At 44.1% G+C, this 16998-nt stretch overlaps 1 protein-coding gene across 4 annotated transcripts in view; it reads right to left on the reverse strand.

Annotated features, from left to right (window-relative positions):
* The window catches only part of LOC122542541 (proline-serine-threonine phosphatase-interacting protein 1), a 107702-nt gene that overhangs the window by 68189 nt on the left and 22515 nt on the right, over positions 1-16998 (reverse strand). For all 4 annotated transcript variants that reach the window (XM_043680394.2, XM_043680393.2, XM_087982161.1 and 1 more), the window contains exons 2-3: positions 16234-16334; positions 15212-15286 (exon numbers count right to left, since the gene is read on the reverse strand). In XM_043680394.2, coding sequence (XP_043536329.1) covers positions 15212-15286; positions 16234-16334 — 176 coding nt within the window. The remainder of the gene's footprint in view (positions 1-15211; positions 15287-16233; positions 16335-16998) is intronic.

Genomic DNA, 16998 nt, shown 5'->3' on the forward strand with positions numbered 1-16998 from the left:
TGGCCTAACCAATGTCCTGTACAGCCGCAACATGACCTCCCAACTCCTGTACTCAATACTCTGACCAATAAAAGAAAGCATACCAAACGCCTTCTTCACTATCCTATCTACCTGCGACTAGGGACACTGCGACAGAGTCCCAACCAGCTTCCACAGTAGGATGTAACATCCTGTGTAAGGTGCTTTAGCCGGAGACCTCTGCATTACTCGTCCAGTGACATTACCATGACGCCACACCTCCCCCAAACCCAAATCCCAGCTCCTGGTTTTATTTTGAATAACCCACCATCTAATCACCCAGTTAAATAACCATTTAACCACACCTCCCACCAGTGTCACAATAATTAAAATAAACCAAAGAGATGGGGAAACAATGGAAACAAAACCAAAATACTATTGGGGGAAAATGGGGTGAGAATGGAGATAATAATGCACTCCATCCCCTTGGTGGGTGATGGAGGGGCACCTGTCTCAACAGCTTTGGACAGTAAATCTTAGCTCTTTTACCCCTTCCAACACTAAATCAGCCAAACAACTAGCAAGCAGCAGATAGTGCACTACTCAACAGCAACTGTGCAGGAATAACAAAGAAAAATGGAAGGGTAGGACAAAAGAGGGGCACTAAATCAAAATAGAGTTGGAAAGGAGATGAATGCATTCCAGCCCTCGTGTTACACACCTCTTTCTGAAGGCAAAGGTATTGATGCTGGTGTGTTGCCTCTAAGGGCACTCTGAATTAAAGAGATGCAGGAAGGCCAGCACTATGATCCGCACCAAACCCCACGCCCTGCTGCCTGGGCCTGTTGATTATTTTAACCCTCGAACCAAACTGTTCAGGGATATTATCACAGACTTCGGGAGCAGGTGGAACTCAAACCAAAGTCTCCTGGTCTAGAAATAGGGACATGACGACCACAAGAGGCCCCTAGACTTGTAGATGGGAAAATCCTCGAAAGAGCATGGCCTGCTCTCAGTTAACTCCAGAACTGTTCTGGTTGACGCTTAAAGATCTGCACTTCTAACATGGCCAACCTATTCCAATTTATGTGCAGCGCTCTGATAGCCTCCAACACACAGCAATAAATGCCCAAAGCTTTGTGGTTGCATTATAGCCTGTGTCAGCAGTTCAAACAAATGTAGCCTAGAATAGTTTCATGACTGGTCCAGTAAGCCAGTGTTCAAATCCAACCATGACAGCTGGGGAATTTCAGTACAGTTACTTAAATAAATCTGGAAATTAAATGAGAAAGATCCTGCATCAGCAATGGTGACAACGAAACTATCAGACAGACAAAAATCTTCCATCAAGGGAAGGAAATCTGCTGGGCCTATATGAGAGTCCAAACCCATAGTAAAGTTGTTCACACTGAACTGCCTTTGGCAACGGCCACTCAATTGGATCAAAAAATGGTGACAGCATGGACCTCACAGGTTGCAGCATTCATGATGTTGGTCTGTCCTTGTCCATTCACATTGAAATAACTGTCTAAAGCACACCAACACCTCTACTTCCTCAAGAGGGTGAGGAAACTCAGCATGTCCACAACCTCGCCTACTAATTTTCTATAGATGCACCACAGAAAGCATCCTACCAGAATGGCTCACAGCTAGGTACGGCAACTGATATGTGCAGGACCACATGAAACTAGAGTTGCGAACACAGCCCAGTCCATCACATAAACCAGCCTCCCATTCATTGAATCCATTTATACTACCCACTGCCTTGGGAAAGCAGCCAACATCAAAAGATCCCTCCCACCTGGTTTTACATCTTCCATCAGGCTAAATATACAAAAATTTGAAAATCCATACCAACAGATTAAAGGCTAAAAATCACACAACACCAGGTTATAGTCCAACAGGTTTAATTGGAAGCACACTAGCTTTCGGAGTGACCCTCCTTCATCAGATGATAGTCCAGGCTACCACCTGATGAAGGAGCGTTGCTCCGAAAGCTAGTGTGCTTCCAATTAAACCTGCTGGACTATAACCTGGTGTTGTGTGATTTTTTAAACTTTGTACAGCCCAGTCCAACACCAGCATCTCCAAATCATGAACAGATTCAAGAACAGCTTCTTCCCCACGGTTTTCAGGCTTTTGAACTGACCTATCATATGTCAGAGTTGATCTTTCTCTGCACCTTCTCTGTAGCTGTAATACTATATTCTGCATTCTGCTCTATTTCCCTGATGCAAGGCATGGCAGGTCAGATCTGACTTAGCTGAATAGCACACAAAACAACACTTTTCACTGTATCTCTGTACACGTTACAGTAATAAATCAAATCAGCATCTTTATGAGGTAGCTGGGAGAGGGAAATAAACACCTCAGTGATAGCTGAACTCCCTAATAATAAAAAGGACAAGCAGAGAGTACACTCTGCTAGGGCAGTGATCTTCCAATGGCTATGAACAATAAGACATCTTTTAGAAGAAATGAATCAGCAAGTGGTCATTTAGATTTCATTTTGAATTGGGACTGTTTTACTTCCTGCAATACTCAGCCTTTTTGTATTCAGTTTCAGATTTGCAAATTCAGACAAGGAATCATCTTGGAACAGAGCTTCTACATTTGTCCAAAAGCCCCATTTCCCCTTCAATTTATAGATTCGAGAGAGTTTCTCTAAGCCTTCCTCATTTGCATTCTTTTTTACATGGCGTATTCTACTGCATCCACGTTCAGTCCACTTCCCTTTCTCAAATTCATCAATTGACCAGTTAAAGCTTTCTTTGAGAAAAATGTCCTGGATTTTGTGCTGTGCAGCAGATGAACAGTGTTCGCACTTACAGCTGCCCACAGACATTTCAGCTTTCTACAAATAGCCAACTGGAGTCCAGAACGTTGTAGGTACCTGCATCTGGGCTTTGTATGCATAACGCTTCCAGAAACAATCTTGTTGTCTGCTCCTTGACTTGAACTCGGGAGTATAGCCTCAAAATAAGGGGGAGCAGCTTTCGGACTGAGTACTTGGAATCTTTGGAATTCCCTACCCAGTGAAGCAGTTAAAGCTACCTTATTGAAATATTTTTAAGGCAAAAGATTGATTTTTGAACAGTGAAGGAATTAAGGGTTATGGTGAGCGGACGGGCGAGTGGAGAGAGGCCACGAAAAGACCAATCATCTTATTGAATGGCAGAGCAGGCTGGAGGGGTCAGATGGCCTACTCCTGCCCCTAGTTCTGACATTAAGTCTTACCAATATACAAAGAGAAGTAGGCCATTCGGCCCCTCACGCTTACTCTGCCGTTCAATAAGATTGTGGCTGATCTGACTGATCCACATTCCTGCCTATCCCATATCACCTTTCACCCCTTTGATCACTAAAACTCTAGCCACCTCTGCCTGAAAAATATTCAAAACCTCTGCTACCACCACCTTTTCTGGAAGCAAGTTCCAAAGGCTCACAACTCAAAAATTATCCTCACTTCTGTTTTAAATGGACAGCCCCTGATTTTGAACCAGCGATCTTTAGTTCTGGGTTCTTTAGAAAAGGAAACAGGATCTTACTCTTCTTGTCTAGTCAGATTCAAGTCTAGCCTGCACAGCCTTTCCTAATAAGGCAACTAGGCCATGCCAGGTATTAGTCTGGTAAATCTGGTCTGCACCGTTTCTGACACATTTACGTCAACAATGTAGGAAAGACTTAGAATCAGAGATGTACAGCATGGAAACAGACCTTTCAGTCCAACTAGTCCAGATATCCAACCTAATCTAGTCCCATATTCCCTCTAAACCCTTCCTATTCTGTCATTTTAGCAGGAAGGAGAGAATTGCAGCAACTAAATCTAAAACAATCTGCCTCACAAGGACTGGTATAAACTGAGAAAGCTCCTGCTAACCTTTGTTGGCAACTACAGGGCATATAGTTACTTATAACAAACAACAGGTGCGTGTACATGGCATGTCCTGGAGGCTAGCCAGAAATTGGGCGTTGGGTCATATTTCGATCATCTGAATGAGCTGTTGTATTTCTAGAGGCAGCTCCCAAACCTGCAAAAGGAGCAAGGGCAGCAGGAGCAGAGGAACACCCTGATCTCCAGTTTAATAAATTCTTTTTCACCTATTTACGGGATGAGTTAGGTTTTGCTTGATTGCCCACCCTTAATTGAGAGTCAACCAAATGAAGGTGGGTCTGGAGTCATATGTAGGCCAGACCAGGTAAGGACAGCAGTTTCATTCCCTTAAGGGCATTAGTGAACCAGATGGGTTTTTCCCCTGGAGAATGGATACATGGTCATCCTTGGACTCTTAGTTCCAGATTTTTATTAAATTCAAATTCCACCATCTGCCATGGCTGGATTTGAACCCCAGAACATTACTTGGGGCTCTGGATTAACAGTCCAGTGATAATACCACTATGCCATTGCCTCCTTTAATTTTAGGCCAACCAGATTGCAACAGCTCAAGGTGGCAGCTCACCACCACTGTTTCAATGGGAAGTAGCACTGGCTTTGCTTGTGATGTCCAAGTCCTATGAATGAGTAGGCCAATTGTTGAGTTGGTTGCTTTACTGGCCATGGTCTTAAGGCAAGTGGAGGAGATGTGGGGTTTGAGGATGGTTGCAATTGCTATATATTAGAGCTAGGATTTGACAGTGTTATGCATAAATATTTTAGCAGGGAATACTGCTTAGCTGCACTTGCAAAGCATGTAATGTGGAACAGAATCAGTAAAGACCAATCTAGAGGAGTCTGACTCAGTTCCTCTTCCTCCCAAGCAGCCTGCAAAATTACATTTCTTTAGTTTCAAAGTGTGGTTATTCAAGCATCACAGAAGTCATGTCAAAATATCAGCAGGCCTTCAGCCTGTTCCAAATCAGGCTTAATTGCCGATGGTCAGTTGTTGCACTGCATGTGGTAAAGCAAACGGGAATGGACTAAGTATTGGGCAACCCAATTTAACAGAGCGATCTTAAAACAGCCACAGCTATGCCTGCCTCTTCGTAGGATATGTGGAACAGTCCATCTTCTGCAGCTACACTGGCACCACCCCCCACCTTTTCCTCCACTACATCGATGACTGTATCGGCGCTGCCTCGTGCTCCCACGAGGTGGTTGAACAGTTCATCCACTTTACCAACACCTTCCACCCCGACCTCAAATTTACCTGGACCGTCTCAGACTCCTCCCTCCCCTTCCTAGACCTCTCCATTTCTATCTCGGGCGACCGAATCAACATGGACATTTACTATAAAACGACCGACTCCCATAGCTACCTAGACTACACCTCCTCCCACCCTGCCCCCTGTAAAAACGCCATCCCATATTCCCAATTCCTTCGTCTCTGCCGCATCTGCTCCCAGGAGGACCAGTTCCAATACCGTACAACCCAGATGGCCTCCTTCTTCAAAGACCGCAATTTCCCCTCAGACGTGATCGACGATGCTTTCCACCCCATCTCTTCCACTTCCCGCTCCTCCGCCCTTGAGTCCGCCCCTCCAATCGCCACCAGGACAGAACCCCACTGGTCCTCACCTACCACCCCACCGACCTCCATATACATCGTATCATCCATTGTCATTTCCGTCACCTCCAAACGGACCCCACCACCGGGGATATATTTCCCTCCCCTCCCCTATCAGCGTTCCAAAAAGATCACTTCCTCCGTGACTCCCTCGTCAGGTCCACACCCCCCACCAACCCAACCTCCACTCCTGGCATCTTCCCCTGCATCTGTAAGAAATGCAAAACTTGCACCCACACCGCCCCCCTTACTTCCCTCCAAGGCCCCAAGGGATCCTTCCATATCCACCACAAATTCACCTGCACCTTCACACACATCATTTACTGCATCCGCTGCACCCGATGTGGCCTCCTCTATATTGGGGAGACAGGCCGCCTACTTGCGGAACGTTTCAGAGAACACCTCTGGGACACCCGGACCAACCAACCCAACCACCCTGTGGCTCAACACTTCAACCCCTCCTCCCACTCCACCAAGGACATGCAGGTCCTTGGACTCCTCCATCGCCAGACCATAGCAACACGACGGCTGGAAGAAGAGCACCTCATCTTCTGCCTAGGAACCTTCCAACCACAAGGGATGAACTCAGATTTCTCCAGTTTCCTCATTTCCCCTCCTCCACCTTGTCTCCGTCCCAACCCTCTAACTAAGCACCACCTTCCTAACCTGAAATCTTCTTCCTGACCTCTCCGCCCCCACCCCCACTCCAGCCTATCACCCTCACCTTTACCTCCTTCCACCTAGTGCATTTCCAACACCCCTCCCCCAAGTCCCTCCTCCCTACCTTTTATCTTAGCCTGCTTGGCACACCTTCCTTTTAAAACGTCATTCCTGAAGAAGGGCTCATGCCCAAAACGTCGATACTCCTGCTCCTTGGATGCTGCCTGACCTGCTGCACTTTTCCAGCAACACATTTTCAGCTCTGATCTCCAGCATCTGCAGTCCTCACATTCTCCTAGAAGATCTTAAAATAGGCTGTGTCTCGTGACCAGATTATACAAGGTATTTAATGTGTGCTTGAGGTGGCTCAAGGGCTGCCTAAAAATAATTCACTGGATCTTACGCTGGCCTGTCAAGTGTGAGCTATCCATTACTACACACAGGCTCATCAGAAGGAAATTTCAATTTTGAAAATTAGTGCATCTGCCACATAACGATGAGTGGAAGTAATGCAACAACTTTTATAAACCTGATCTTTATCTTTTGTTCTACAGGAACAAGGTCTGTCTGTCATTACCATAGATAAAAGAACAAGGAAAGTTTACAGCCCAGGAACAGGCCCTTCGGCCCTCCAAGCCTGAGCCGATTCAAATCCACGGTCTAAAAATCTGGGATTGGCGTTGATAGCCTGCCCCTCTGGTGTTGGTCAGTAAACATCATTTGCAAAGTATCCTGAGGACGGGGCTTTATAAAAAGGGTGACCAGATAGCACCATGGCCCAGTTGCTCTGGTAATAGTGATCATCGATGATGCAAACTATCTCAGTTACATATTAAGATCAACACTTTTACACTACCAATACATTTTGAAAGGGGCTTGGACAAGGTAAATACTGAAAAAGGGCCTCTCCCTAATGGAAGAGTCAAGGACCAGATGGCACAAGGTCTCAGAATAAAGAGGTATCAATTTAAGACTGAGCCAAAGAGGACTTTCTTCTCTGAGGATTACCAGTACTTGGAGCTCTGCTAGAGAGAGCTGGGGGGGCAGAGTCCTTGTGTGTATTTAAGGCTGAGACAGAGAGATTCTTGATCAATTAGGGAATCAAGAGTTATGGGTAGAGTGCAGGAAAATGGACATGAGGAATGTTGGATCAGCCATGATCCCATGGAATGGAGGAGCAAGTTAGAGGGACCGAATGGCCTACTCCTGTTCCTAGATCTAATGGTCTTATTGACTAATACACCAATACAGAACCAAATGAATGCCACACTGCGGAATGAAATCTCTCATTGAGCCAGAGTCCTCCCAGTGTTCTGGAGGAAATCCTTCCCACAGACAACCCTAGATTGTTTGGAAATCTTGCTGTGTGCAAAATGATTGGCAAAGCACTTCAAAAAGGGTGACTGAAATGATGGAATGTTTTGAAAATATTCATTTCATCAGGTGGTGCTAATCTCCTGGCAGCACCACGAGAAGATAGGGATAGAGGAGGGGTGTGCCTTCAATCATCAGATTTTCCTCATAGTTCCTGGCAGCTAGTTGAAGATTGATATTGCTACATGCCACTGAGATTCTGGTAATTTATATTTTTGCAGCATTGAAACACAACAGAGCAGAATGGCTTCGAAGGTGTTGCAGACATTGGAGTCACGCGTTGAATAAGCATACGTCGATGTATCATGACCGGAACTGAATGTTCAAAGTGTGGCCTCAACCACAGTGTTGGCTCAATACCCTTCAACTTAATCCCCTTGGTTTAGCAACATAAACCCCCCGTTCGGCAACGAACGGACAAACACAAGAAAGGAAAGGAAGTCAGAGTAAAGCCATCAGGAGCCAGAATAGATGGTGGAGAACGAGAACTGAACCCCAGATTGCCAGAATTCAATTTATACATACACATGGAAAAATTTGATGCAGACCTGCTCATTCTCGGCAATGCTGTCACTTCCTAAAGAGCTGCAGCTATAACCACAAACTGCCTTTATCGGTCGTATTTAGAGCAGTGAGGACAGGAAATGAACACATACCCTATTCAAGAAATGTTCTACTGCTAAAAATTGACTCCTTTGCAATGTGTTGAACAACAGCGCATTGCAAATTAAACTCAAGTTGTCGTCAAGAGGGGCAAGAACCAAAAACTGGTTTCAGTACAAGTTCTGATGATCTGAACATGTGCAGATAAAACAATAAAGTTTTCTATTGGAAATGTTTAGATTAGGTTCCCTACAGTATGGAAACAGGCCATTTGGCCCAACAAGTCCACACAGACCCTCTGAAGAGTAACCCTGTATTTACCCCTGACTAATGCACCTAACACTATGGGCAATTTAGCATGACCAATTCACCTGACCTGCACATCTTATGGGAGGAAACTGGAGCACCCGGAGGAAACCCACAGGGAAAAATGTGCAAACTCCACACAGGCAGTCGTCTAAGGCAGGAATCGAACCCAGGTCCCTGGCGTTGCGAGGCAGCAGTACTAACCACTGAGCCACTGTGTCATTTGTTATTAGTGTTGAAACTTCCATTTCATCGCCAAATGAACAGAGTTCTCACTATTCATCACAACATGTTGCTTCATAAAGCCAGGAGTGTGACAGCATTCATTGAAGTACTCAGTCTTTAAAAAGCCTTAAAATCTAATTGCTATTAAGTAATTGCAGGCTCAGATTAATAAGAGTTTAATCCTAGTTTGGTCAGCAATTTTCTGGCTCCCCAGCCCAGCAGATGAAACTGTGCATCTATAATAAGTGGGATTTCTGCAGTTTGCTGAACAAATTATTTCTTATTCAGACAAGGTTTGGTCTGGGTTGCTATGTTGTGAACCAAGTGTACAGGTTAGGTGGATTGGCCATGCTAATTTGCCCATGGTATCTAGAATGTTCAGTAGGTGGTCTGGCATGCTAATTTGCCCATAGTGCCTAAGAAGGTGCAGTTTGGTCGATTGGCCATGGGAAGTGCAGGATTATGGGGATAGCACTAGGGGGGCTGGGTCTGGGTGGGATGCTCTTCGAAGGTTTGGTGTGGACTCAATGGGCTGAGGGGCCTCTTTCCACATTGCAGGGATTCTAAATGATTTTTGTTTGTGATGTTCTTCCACACATCAACAACAACAAAAAAAGGACCTTGCCTTTCCATCCACTTCATTTGGAAAAACAACTGACTGCACTGTAGGTCTGCACTCAAATTAAACACACCCCATTTACATTTGTGTCTGAAACACTGGGGTGCAGAGGACGATTTCTCTGCCTTTGGGACAGAGGATCCATGTCCAAAGCCTATTCCAGGACTCGATGGCCCCAGAATTAAATGTTGTAATGTAGCCAAATAGGATGATGATCAGCCTACAATCTCTTTCAATGTGCCCACAGCAGGCAATCAGACTGGAGAGGTTCCTGATTGACCAGAACAGTGTGGCAGCTGCAGTGCAATCACTTCCCCCACGTTAGAAGTACTCCATTTGCAGCTTCTCACCACAATCTATATTCTACAGAAAGTACCCTGCTTGCTTCTAGGGACTGATAGGTAAAGATTACAAGCTGACGGTTTTGTCCTCCCCTAGTTATGTAGTGCACCGCCGCTGAGTGAGCCCTGCATATAATTCCCAATATTATTTTTTTTAAAAAAGTGGATTTAGATTGTCTGGGTAATTATATGTGATGAAATGCACCAGCTACTCAGAGACCATATTGAATGCACAAGGTTTTCTGTACGTGGTTTGTATCTCATCACAAATAGGGACAATTACAAGTGCTCAGAATAAACTGTCATTTCTAAACTTTAAGAGCTGAGAGATGTTAAAACCCAGACTTTGTGCTGAAGATGCATATTAGGCTGAGTTTTCTCATTTTCATAGTTTTCCTAACAGATCCAGATTTTCCTTTGCTATGTACATTACGATGTCTACCATAGCTTCTGGTTTCTGTAGGACAGCACAGACACCAGCAGACACAATCTATGAGCTAGCTACGTTCTTGTATCTCAAATCACTTAGTTTTCCTTTCAATAAATTATTTCCGAATGTTCTGGGCTATTGCCCTTGATTTGACAGAGGCCTGTTGACAACAGTGACAAACCTTGTCCCTCTCAAGCCAAGTGGAGATATCAGGGTCATATTACTGCTGAGGGGCAATGCGCAAAGAGACAAGGCAAGGCAGGGATGTTGTGAGCATCAAGGTCAGTTCAAAGGGAGTTCGCACTATGAGAGTGAGCAGGGAGCCAGGAGATAGAGCCTGGTCCAGTCCATGAGCTGGGTGTGTCCCCCTAAGCGTGCGTACACACACACACACACACACAGTGTGCTTCCTGCAGCATTACAATGAGTTTGCCTGGGACACAGCCCTGAAGTGCTGGAGTGTCCTGTAAGTGAGTTGGAGATCTGCCATGAGCGTTCTTAGAGTCTGGCACATGTCCATAGGCAAAAGTATACGCCATGGAAAGCATGTTGCTTGTGTCCATGGCCCATACCCTAACACATTAGCACTTGGTATCCAATAGAGGGGTATTCTGGGGCAGGCCATGAGCTGAATTGAACAGGTACACACCAAGGTTGAGCTTTCCCAACATCTTGCCTGTTTTCTGAGTTTAAGGTAGGAAGCTGAATATTAATGAAGCAAATTGGACTATCAAGATGTTTAACAAGCAATAATCTTCCATAATTGACAACTCATCACTGCTTAATGAGAAACTCAATATACCACAGATGGAGATGCTCCTGATGTCAGGCTTGACCTCAATGCTGAAAAATCTTGCTATAGCTCATGTTACTAAATACCCTGAAAAAAAAAGGTTTTGTCTTTTGACTCTAAAAAGGACAAATGAGTAATAATACCTAAATCCATTTGTTAGGTTTCACTAGCTCAAATAGTAGAAATTAATCATTTATGACTACTTGACTAAGCACTCCATTAGTTGGAGTCATAGAGAGGAAGATGGTTGTGGTTGGAGGGGAGGTCTCTCAACTTGATGTGTCTGCAGGAGTTCCTCAGGGTATGGTCTTAGGCCCAATTGTCTTCAGCTGCTTCAAACGACCTTCCCTCCATCACAAGGTCAGAAGAGGGGACGTTTACCAATGATTGCACAATGTTCAGCACCATTTCTGACTCTTCAGATACTGAAGCAGTCTACGTCTAATTGCAGCAAGATCTGGACAATATCCAGGTTTAATCTGACAAGTGCCAGTCAATGGCGACCTCTAACAGGACAGAACTTAACCATCCCCCTTGACATTCAACGTCATTACCATCACAAACTCCCTCACTATCAACATCCTGGTGTTACCACTGACCAGAAACTGAATTGGACAAGGCATTTAAATACTATGGCTACAAAAACAAGTTAGGCCCAGGAATACTGCTGTGAGTAACTCATTGACTCCCCAAAGCCTGTCCACCATCTACAAGACACATCAGGAGTGTGATAGAATACACCCTACTTGCCTGGATAAATCCAGCTACAAGAAGCTTGACACCATTCAGGACAAAGCAGCCTGCTTCACTGACAGCACATCCACAAACATCCACTCCCTCCACCACCTGATGCTCAGTACCAGCAGCGTGTACCATTTACAAGATGCATTGCAGAATTTCACCAAGCCTCCTTAGACTCCTTCCAAACACATTGCCACTACCATGGAGAAGGACAAGGGCAGCAACACATGAGATCATCATCATCATCATCATCAAGTTCCCTTCCAAGCCACTCAGTACCCTGACTTGGGTCAAAATCCAGGAAATCCCTCCCTAATGACATTGTGGGTCAACCTACAGTAAATAGACTGCAGCAGTTCAAGAAGGCAGCTCACCACAATTTTCTCAAGGGTGAATAGGAATAGGCAATTTAAATACTCACATCCTACATTCCATGAATAAAAGTTAGAATGTCATACTCTTCAAATTCAGATGAGAGAGTTAGCCCCGAATCCTTGGCTTTCCTTCCCACTTCAGAGGCTCGATCAGGAAAATCCAGGCTGACATTCCCATGTGGTGCTGTGGGAGTGCTGCACGGTTGGTGACATTACCTTTGAATGGAATGTTAAACTAAAGGTCCCTTGTAGGTGACCATAAGATGATCCTGAGGCTGTATCACAAAACAGATTGTTGTCAGGCGATTGTCACATTGCTGGGGGCTGGCACAGATACATTCCTGCTTTCTGAGACAGGGCGGGAAAAACCTTCAAACGTTGCAGGCCAAAAAAAAAGGTACATCCATAGAGAACTGCCAGAGCAACACATTTGAAAAAAAAGTCATGTAAAGTTTGACACTATTTCCCCTTAATGCACAAATTAATTTGGCATTCTTTGAGGAAGTAACAAGCAAGGTGGATAAGTGGGAAACTGCAGGTGTACTTGAATTTTCAAAAGACATTTGATGAAAGTGAGATTACTACATACGATAAAGAATACTGTTTATGGGTAATATATCATGGATAAAGAACAGGCTAACAAATGGAAAACAGTAGGGATAACTAGATTTTTTGGAATTCACAAACTGTAACTATTAAGCGTGTCATAGAATTACTGTTGGAGGCTCAACTATTTACCATGTCAAATGAGTTGGATGTTAGAAACATGGAGACTCGGAGCAAGTGTAGGCCACTTGGCTGTTTGAGTCTGCTGTTGTTCAACATGATCACAGTTGATTCTCTCAGTTTCACGATTCTTGCATTCCATCTACATTCCTCGAGGTCTAAAAAATGTATCAATCTCTTTGACTCTACTCAGTCAGCCAGCGTCCAAAACCTTCTGTGTTAAAGAATTTCAAAACTTGACCAACCACTGAAAGAAGAAACATTTCTTCATCTCTGAAATAACTCCATGGAGGCTGGCATTCTGTCACCAAGTCACCATTTATTTACACATTCATAGTACTTGACACCGGTCCAGCTCTGAGTGAACAGAACCTCTGACAAGTGAGCTGCAAGTGGAGAGTATTCCATCACACTCCTGACTTGTGCCTTGTAGATGAACAAGCTTTGGAGGCAGCAGTTGTTATCCACTGCAGGATTCATAGTCTTTGACCTGCTCTAGTAACCAGTATTTATATGACTGGTCTAGTTAGTTTCTGGTCTATGATAACCCCAGGATGTTGATAACAGGAAGATTCCACAGTAGTGTCAATGAATGTCAAGGGTGGAATGAGAGATTCACTCTTCTTTGAGATGGGGGATCGTTGCCTGCCACTTGTGTGGCACAAATATTTGTTGCCACTTTTCAACCCAAGTTTGGATGTTGTCAGAGTTGTAAATGGTGCTGAACATTATGCAGGTCATCACTGAACATCCCCATTTCTGACCTTATGTTGCAGGGAAAGTCATTGATGAAACAGCTGAAGATGGTTGGGTCTAAGACACTACCCTGAGGAACTACTGCAGTGTCCTGGAGCTGAGATAATTAGATCTCTAACAAAAGCTACCATCTTCCTTTGTGTTGGATATAACTCCAACCAGTTCGGGACGGTTGAAAGAAAACAGTTTTTCCAAAAAAAAAGATAGTGAAAATCTGAAATTCTCCCTCTAAAAAGCTAGCAGTCTGTTGAAAATTTACAAACCGAAGTTGATAAATCATTATTGGAGCTATTACGGATTACAGAATCAACGCAGTTGCTAGATTAAGATACAGCGCAGCTATGATCTAACTGAATGGTGGTAGAGATTCAACAGATTCAACAGGTATGGGTTATTCAAAGAGTCAGTCATTCAGCACAGAAACAGACCCTTCAGTCCAACAAGTCCACACTGAGCATATTCCCAAACTAAACTAGTCCCACCTGTCTGCTCCTGGCCAATATTCCTCCAAATCTTTCCTATCCATGAACTTATCCAAATGTCTTTTAAACATTGGAACTGTACCTGTATCCACCACTTCCTCCATCAGTTCATTCCACACAGGAACCACAGTGTTTAAAAAAAAAGTTGCCCCTCGTGTCATTTTTAAGGTGAGAGGAGAAGGATTTAAAAAGATGTCCCATAGTTTTGGACTCCCCACACCCTAGGAAAAAGACCTTTGTCATTGACTTTATCGAAACCCCTCATGATTTTATAAACCTCAATGAAAGGTCATCCTGTGATATTACAGAGTTAATTTGCTTTGCTGACCTGCAAGAAAATTGAATGCCCCAGAGGTAGAGTGGTGTGTCTTTATCTGATAGATGGAATGTAGGTTTACTTTCCCATCCAGGGATAATTGACATGGTTTTCATCCCCTATTCAGAAATCAATAAGAACATTACAGTTGGAATTCTGACTACTCCCTATAGTTATATAAAAAAAATACAATTCACACCAGACTTGACCATTAAGGGATGATTTGCATTACATTGTTTCTGGAGGGGAGGTGGTCACTGCATTGTATCTTGAGTGGCATGGGACTGAGGGAATGACTAGGGGTTGTCTTGTGGACATGACAAACTGTGACGTAACGATTTTATAGAAAGGAAGGATTGTTTCCTTTGCTCAGAGAGAGCTTTTACCACAAACCTGTAAACCCTGCGAGGTGTGTGTTAAAAAGTTCCTCCAGAGACCCCTGGACACACCTCGCAAGCGTGGCGTAGAGTGTTCAGGGTTTCTCCCAAGCTTGTACTGCATTTGCTTAATAAAATTTTGCTTGTTCACAGAAGTTGGCATATTGCAGATGCCACAAGTGTGTAAGGACTTCAGGACAAAATGAACTTAACAACCCCTCAACCTCACACTCCAGTGAAAGAGTGCCAGCCTTTCCAAACTATTTTTATAACTCAAACTCTCCCTTCCTGGTAATATCTTCTGAGTCCTCTCTAATTTAATAATATCCTTTCTATAACAGGGCAGCGAGTGTAAGAGGCCTCACTATCCTGTACAACCTCAGCATGATGCCTCGACTCCTATCCATGCAGTAACATTCCTCCAATGACTGCACGAAGTTTCCCTCAAATGAGATCAACAGATTTCTCAACCGGTTATATTCTGTACAGAGAATTCCCGTCCAAGGTTATGAAATCTATTAAATAACAGCTTAAAGTGGCAGGCAACAAAGAGCAATCAGACACTGATAAGCACACCAAATATTTTCCATTTAGCACAACATGGCAAAACTAAGATACACACTTACTTTATCTCCATTTGACCTCCAGCTTTGCGGGCTATATGGACCAGCTCCTTCCCATATTTCTCTTCTGCATATGCCCTGCACAAAACAAAAATGCTTCACTCATTGTGATCAGGGATTTTGGGTAATGAATTGCCTCCACATATGGGACACCTTTCATGAAATCAAATATCCCAAAAAGTACCTCACAGGAATGTATCCAGAAGATAGTCAACAATTGACCAAAGGGTAATCAAAATAGAATAGAATAGAATAGAATAGAATCCCTATAGAGTTGAAATACAAAGGAAGTACTATTTCCTTTGTTTGGAGAGAGCTTTTACCATGACCCTGTAAGCCCTACGAGGTGTGTGTTAAAGGTTCTTCCAGAGACGCCCCCGGACATGCCTCGCAAACATGATCATTTGGTCCATAGAGTCCATCTACTCAGACCCAGCCCCTACACGATCCCTGTTCACTTAGCCTGCACAATTCAGCATGGCCAATCCACCTAACCGACACAGCTTTGGACTGTAGGAGGAAATGAGTTTGCAGACGCCCAAGGCTGGAATCGAACCGAGCTCCCTGGCACTGTGAGGCAGCAGTCCTAACCACTGAGCCACCGTGCTATCCCACGGTGGTATTAGTTTAGTTTGGGATTGTGTTTGGGACAGACTAGTTGGACTGAAGGGTCTGTTTCTGTGCTGTGAAACTGATGTCAGGTGGAGTAAAGATCAGGCTTGACCATTGTGAACATCAGAGTCACATTTTCAGTTGCAGCTCAGAAAGAAGAGAATGGAACGAGGAAATGTTAAATCTGGCTCCATTAGTATTAATGGACAACTGTTAAATTCTGAATAACTGCATCCCATCACCAGGGACCAAAACTTTGGAGGAGGACTGAACATAAAAACATTATTTTAAACTAAATGTTTTGGGAGTTAGGAACACAGTAGAAGGTTCCAGTTCCTCAATGCTGCAGCTGTTCCTTTATTTCCCCAATCTAAATAGTTGCTTCATAAAATCCAGGAACTCTGAAATCTTACCTCAGTCTCAGCAGTTCCTCCATGTCCTTGCACATTTTTCGGCCTTCCTGTAACCGCTCCAGTAAGACCTCGTGCCCAACATAACTGGTAAATTCTGGGCACTGTGAAAACAATGGATGGATTAGGATTAACAACATGTCCAAGTGTTCAAGGCCACTGACCCCCACCATGTACAGCTCAATGTCTGCACACCCCAGTGATATTTGGACAGCAACTTAATCCAGGTTCTCAACCACACTGCTTGCTCAGTTAAATCTACCTTGTGGAGATTCTAAATGCAAGATACAAGAACTGCCAGAGAGTTAGCTTTCTTCCCTGCACTAGTTAATCAACAACATAATAACTTGCAGGCTTGAAATGGCAGCAGTGGCACACATTGAAACACAAACAAAATTTACACAGAGTCATAGAGATGTACAGCACGGAAACAGACCCTTCGGTCTAACCCGTCCATGCCGGCCAGATATCCCAACCCAATCTAGTCCCAGTACCTGGCCCATATCCCTCCAAACCCTTCCCATTCATACACCCATCCAAATGCCTCTTAAATGTTGCAATTGTACCAGCCTCCACCACTTCCTCTGGCAGCTCATTCCATATATGTACCACTCTGTGAAAAAGGCGCCCCGTAGGTCTCTTATAATCTTTTTCCTCTCACCCTAAACCTATGCCTTCTAATTCTGGACTCCCAGACCCCAGGGAAAAGACTTTGCCTATTTACCCTCTCTCTTCATAATTGTGTAAACCTCTATAAGGTCACCCCTC

The sequence above is a fragment of the Chiloscyllium plagiosum genome, unplaced genomic scaffold (assembly GCF_037043375.1).
Source record: "Chiloscyllium plagiosum isolate Xiang-an unplaced genomic scaffold, Cpla_swu_hap1 HiC_scaffold_42, whole genome shotgun sequence".
In the NCBI taxonomy this organism is placed as follows: Eukaryota; Metazoa; Chordata; class Chondrichthyes; order Orectolobiformes; family Hemiscylliidae; genus Chiloscyllium; species Chiloscyllium plagiosum.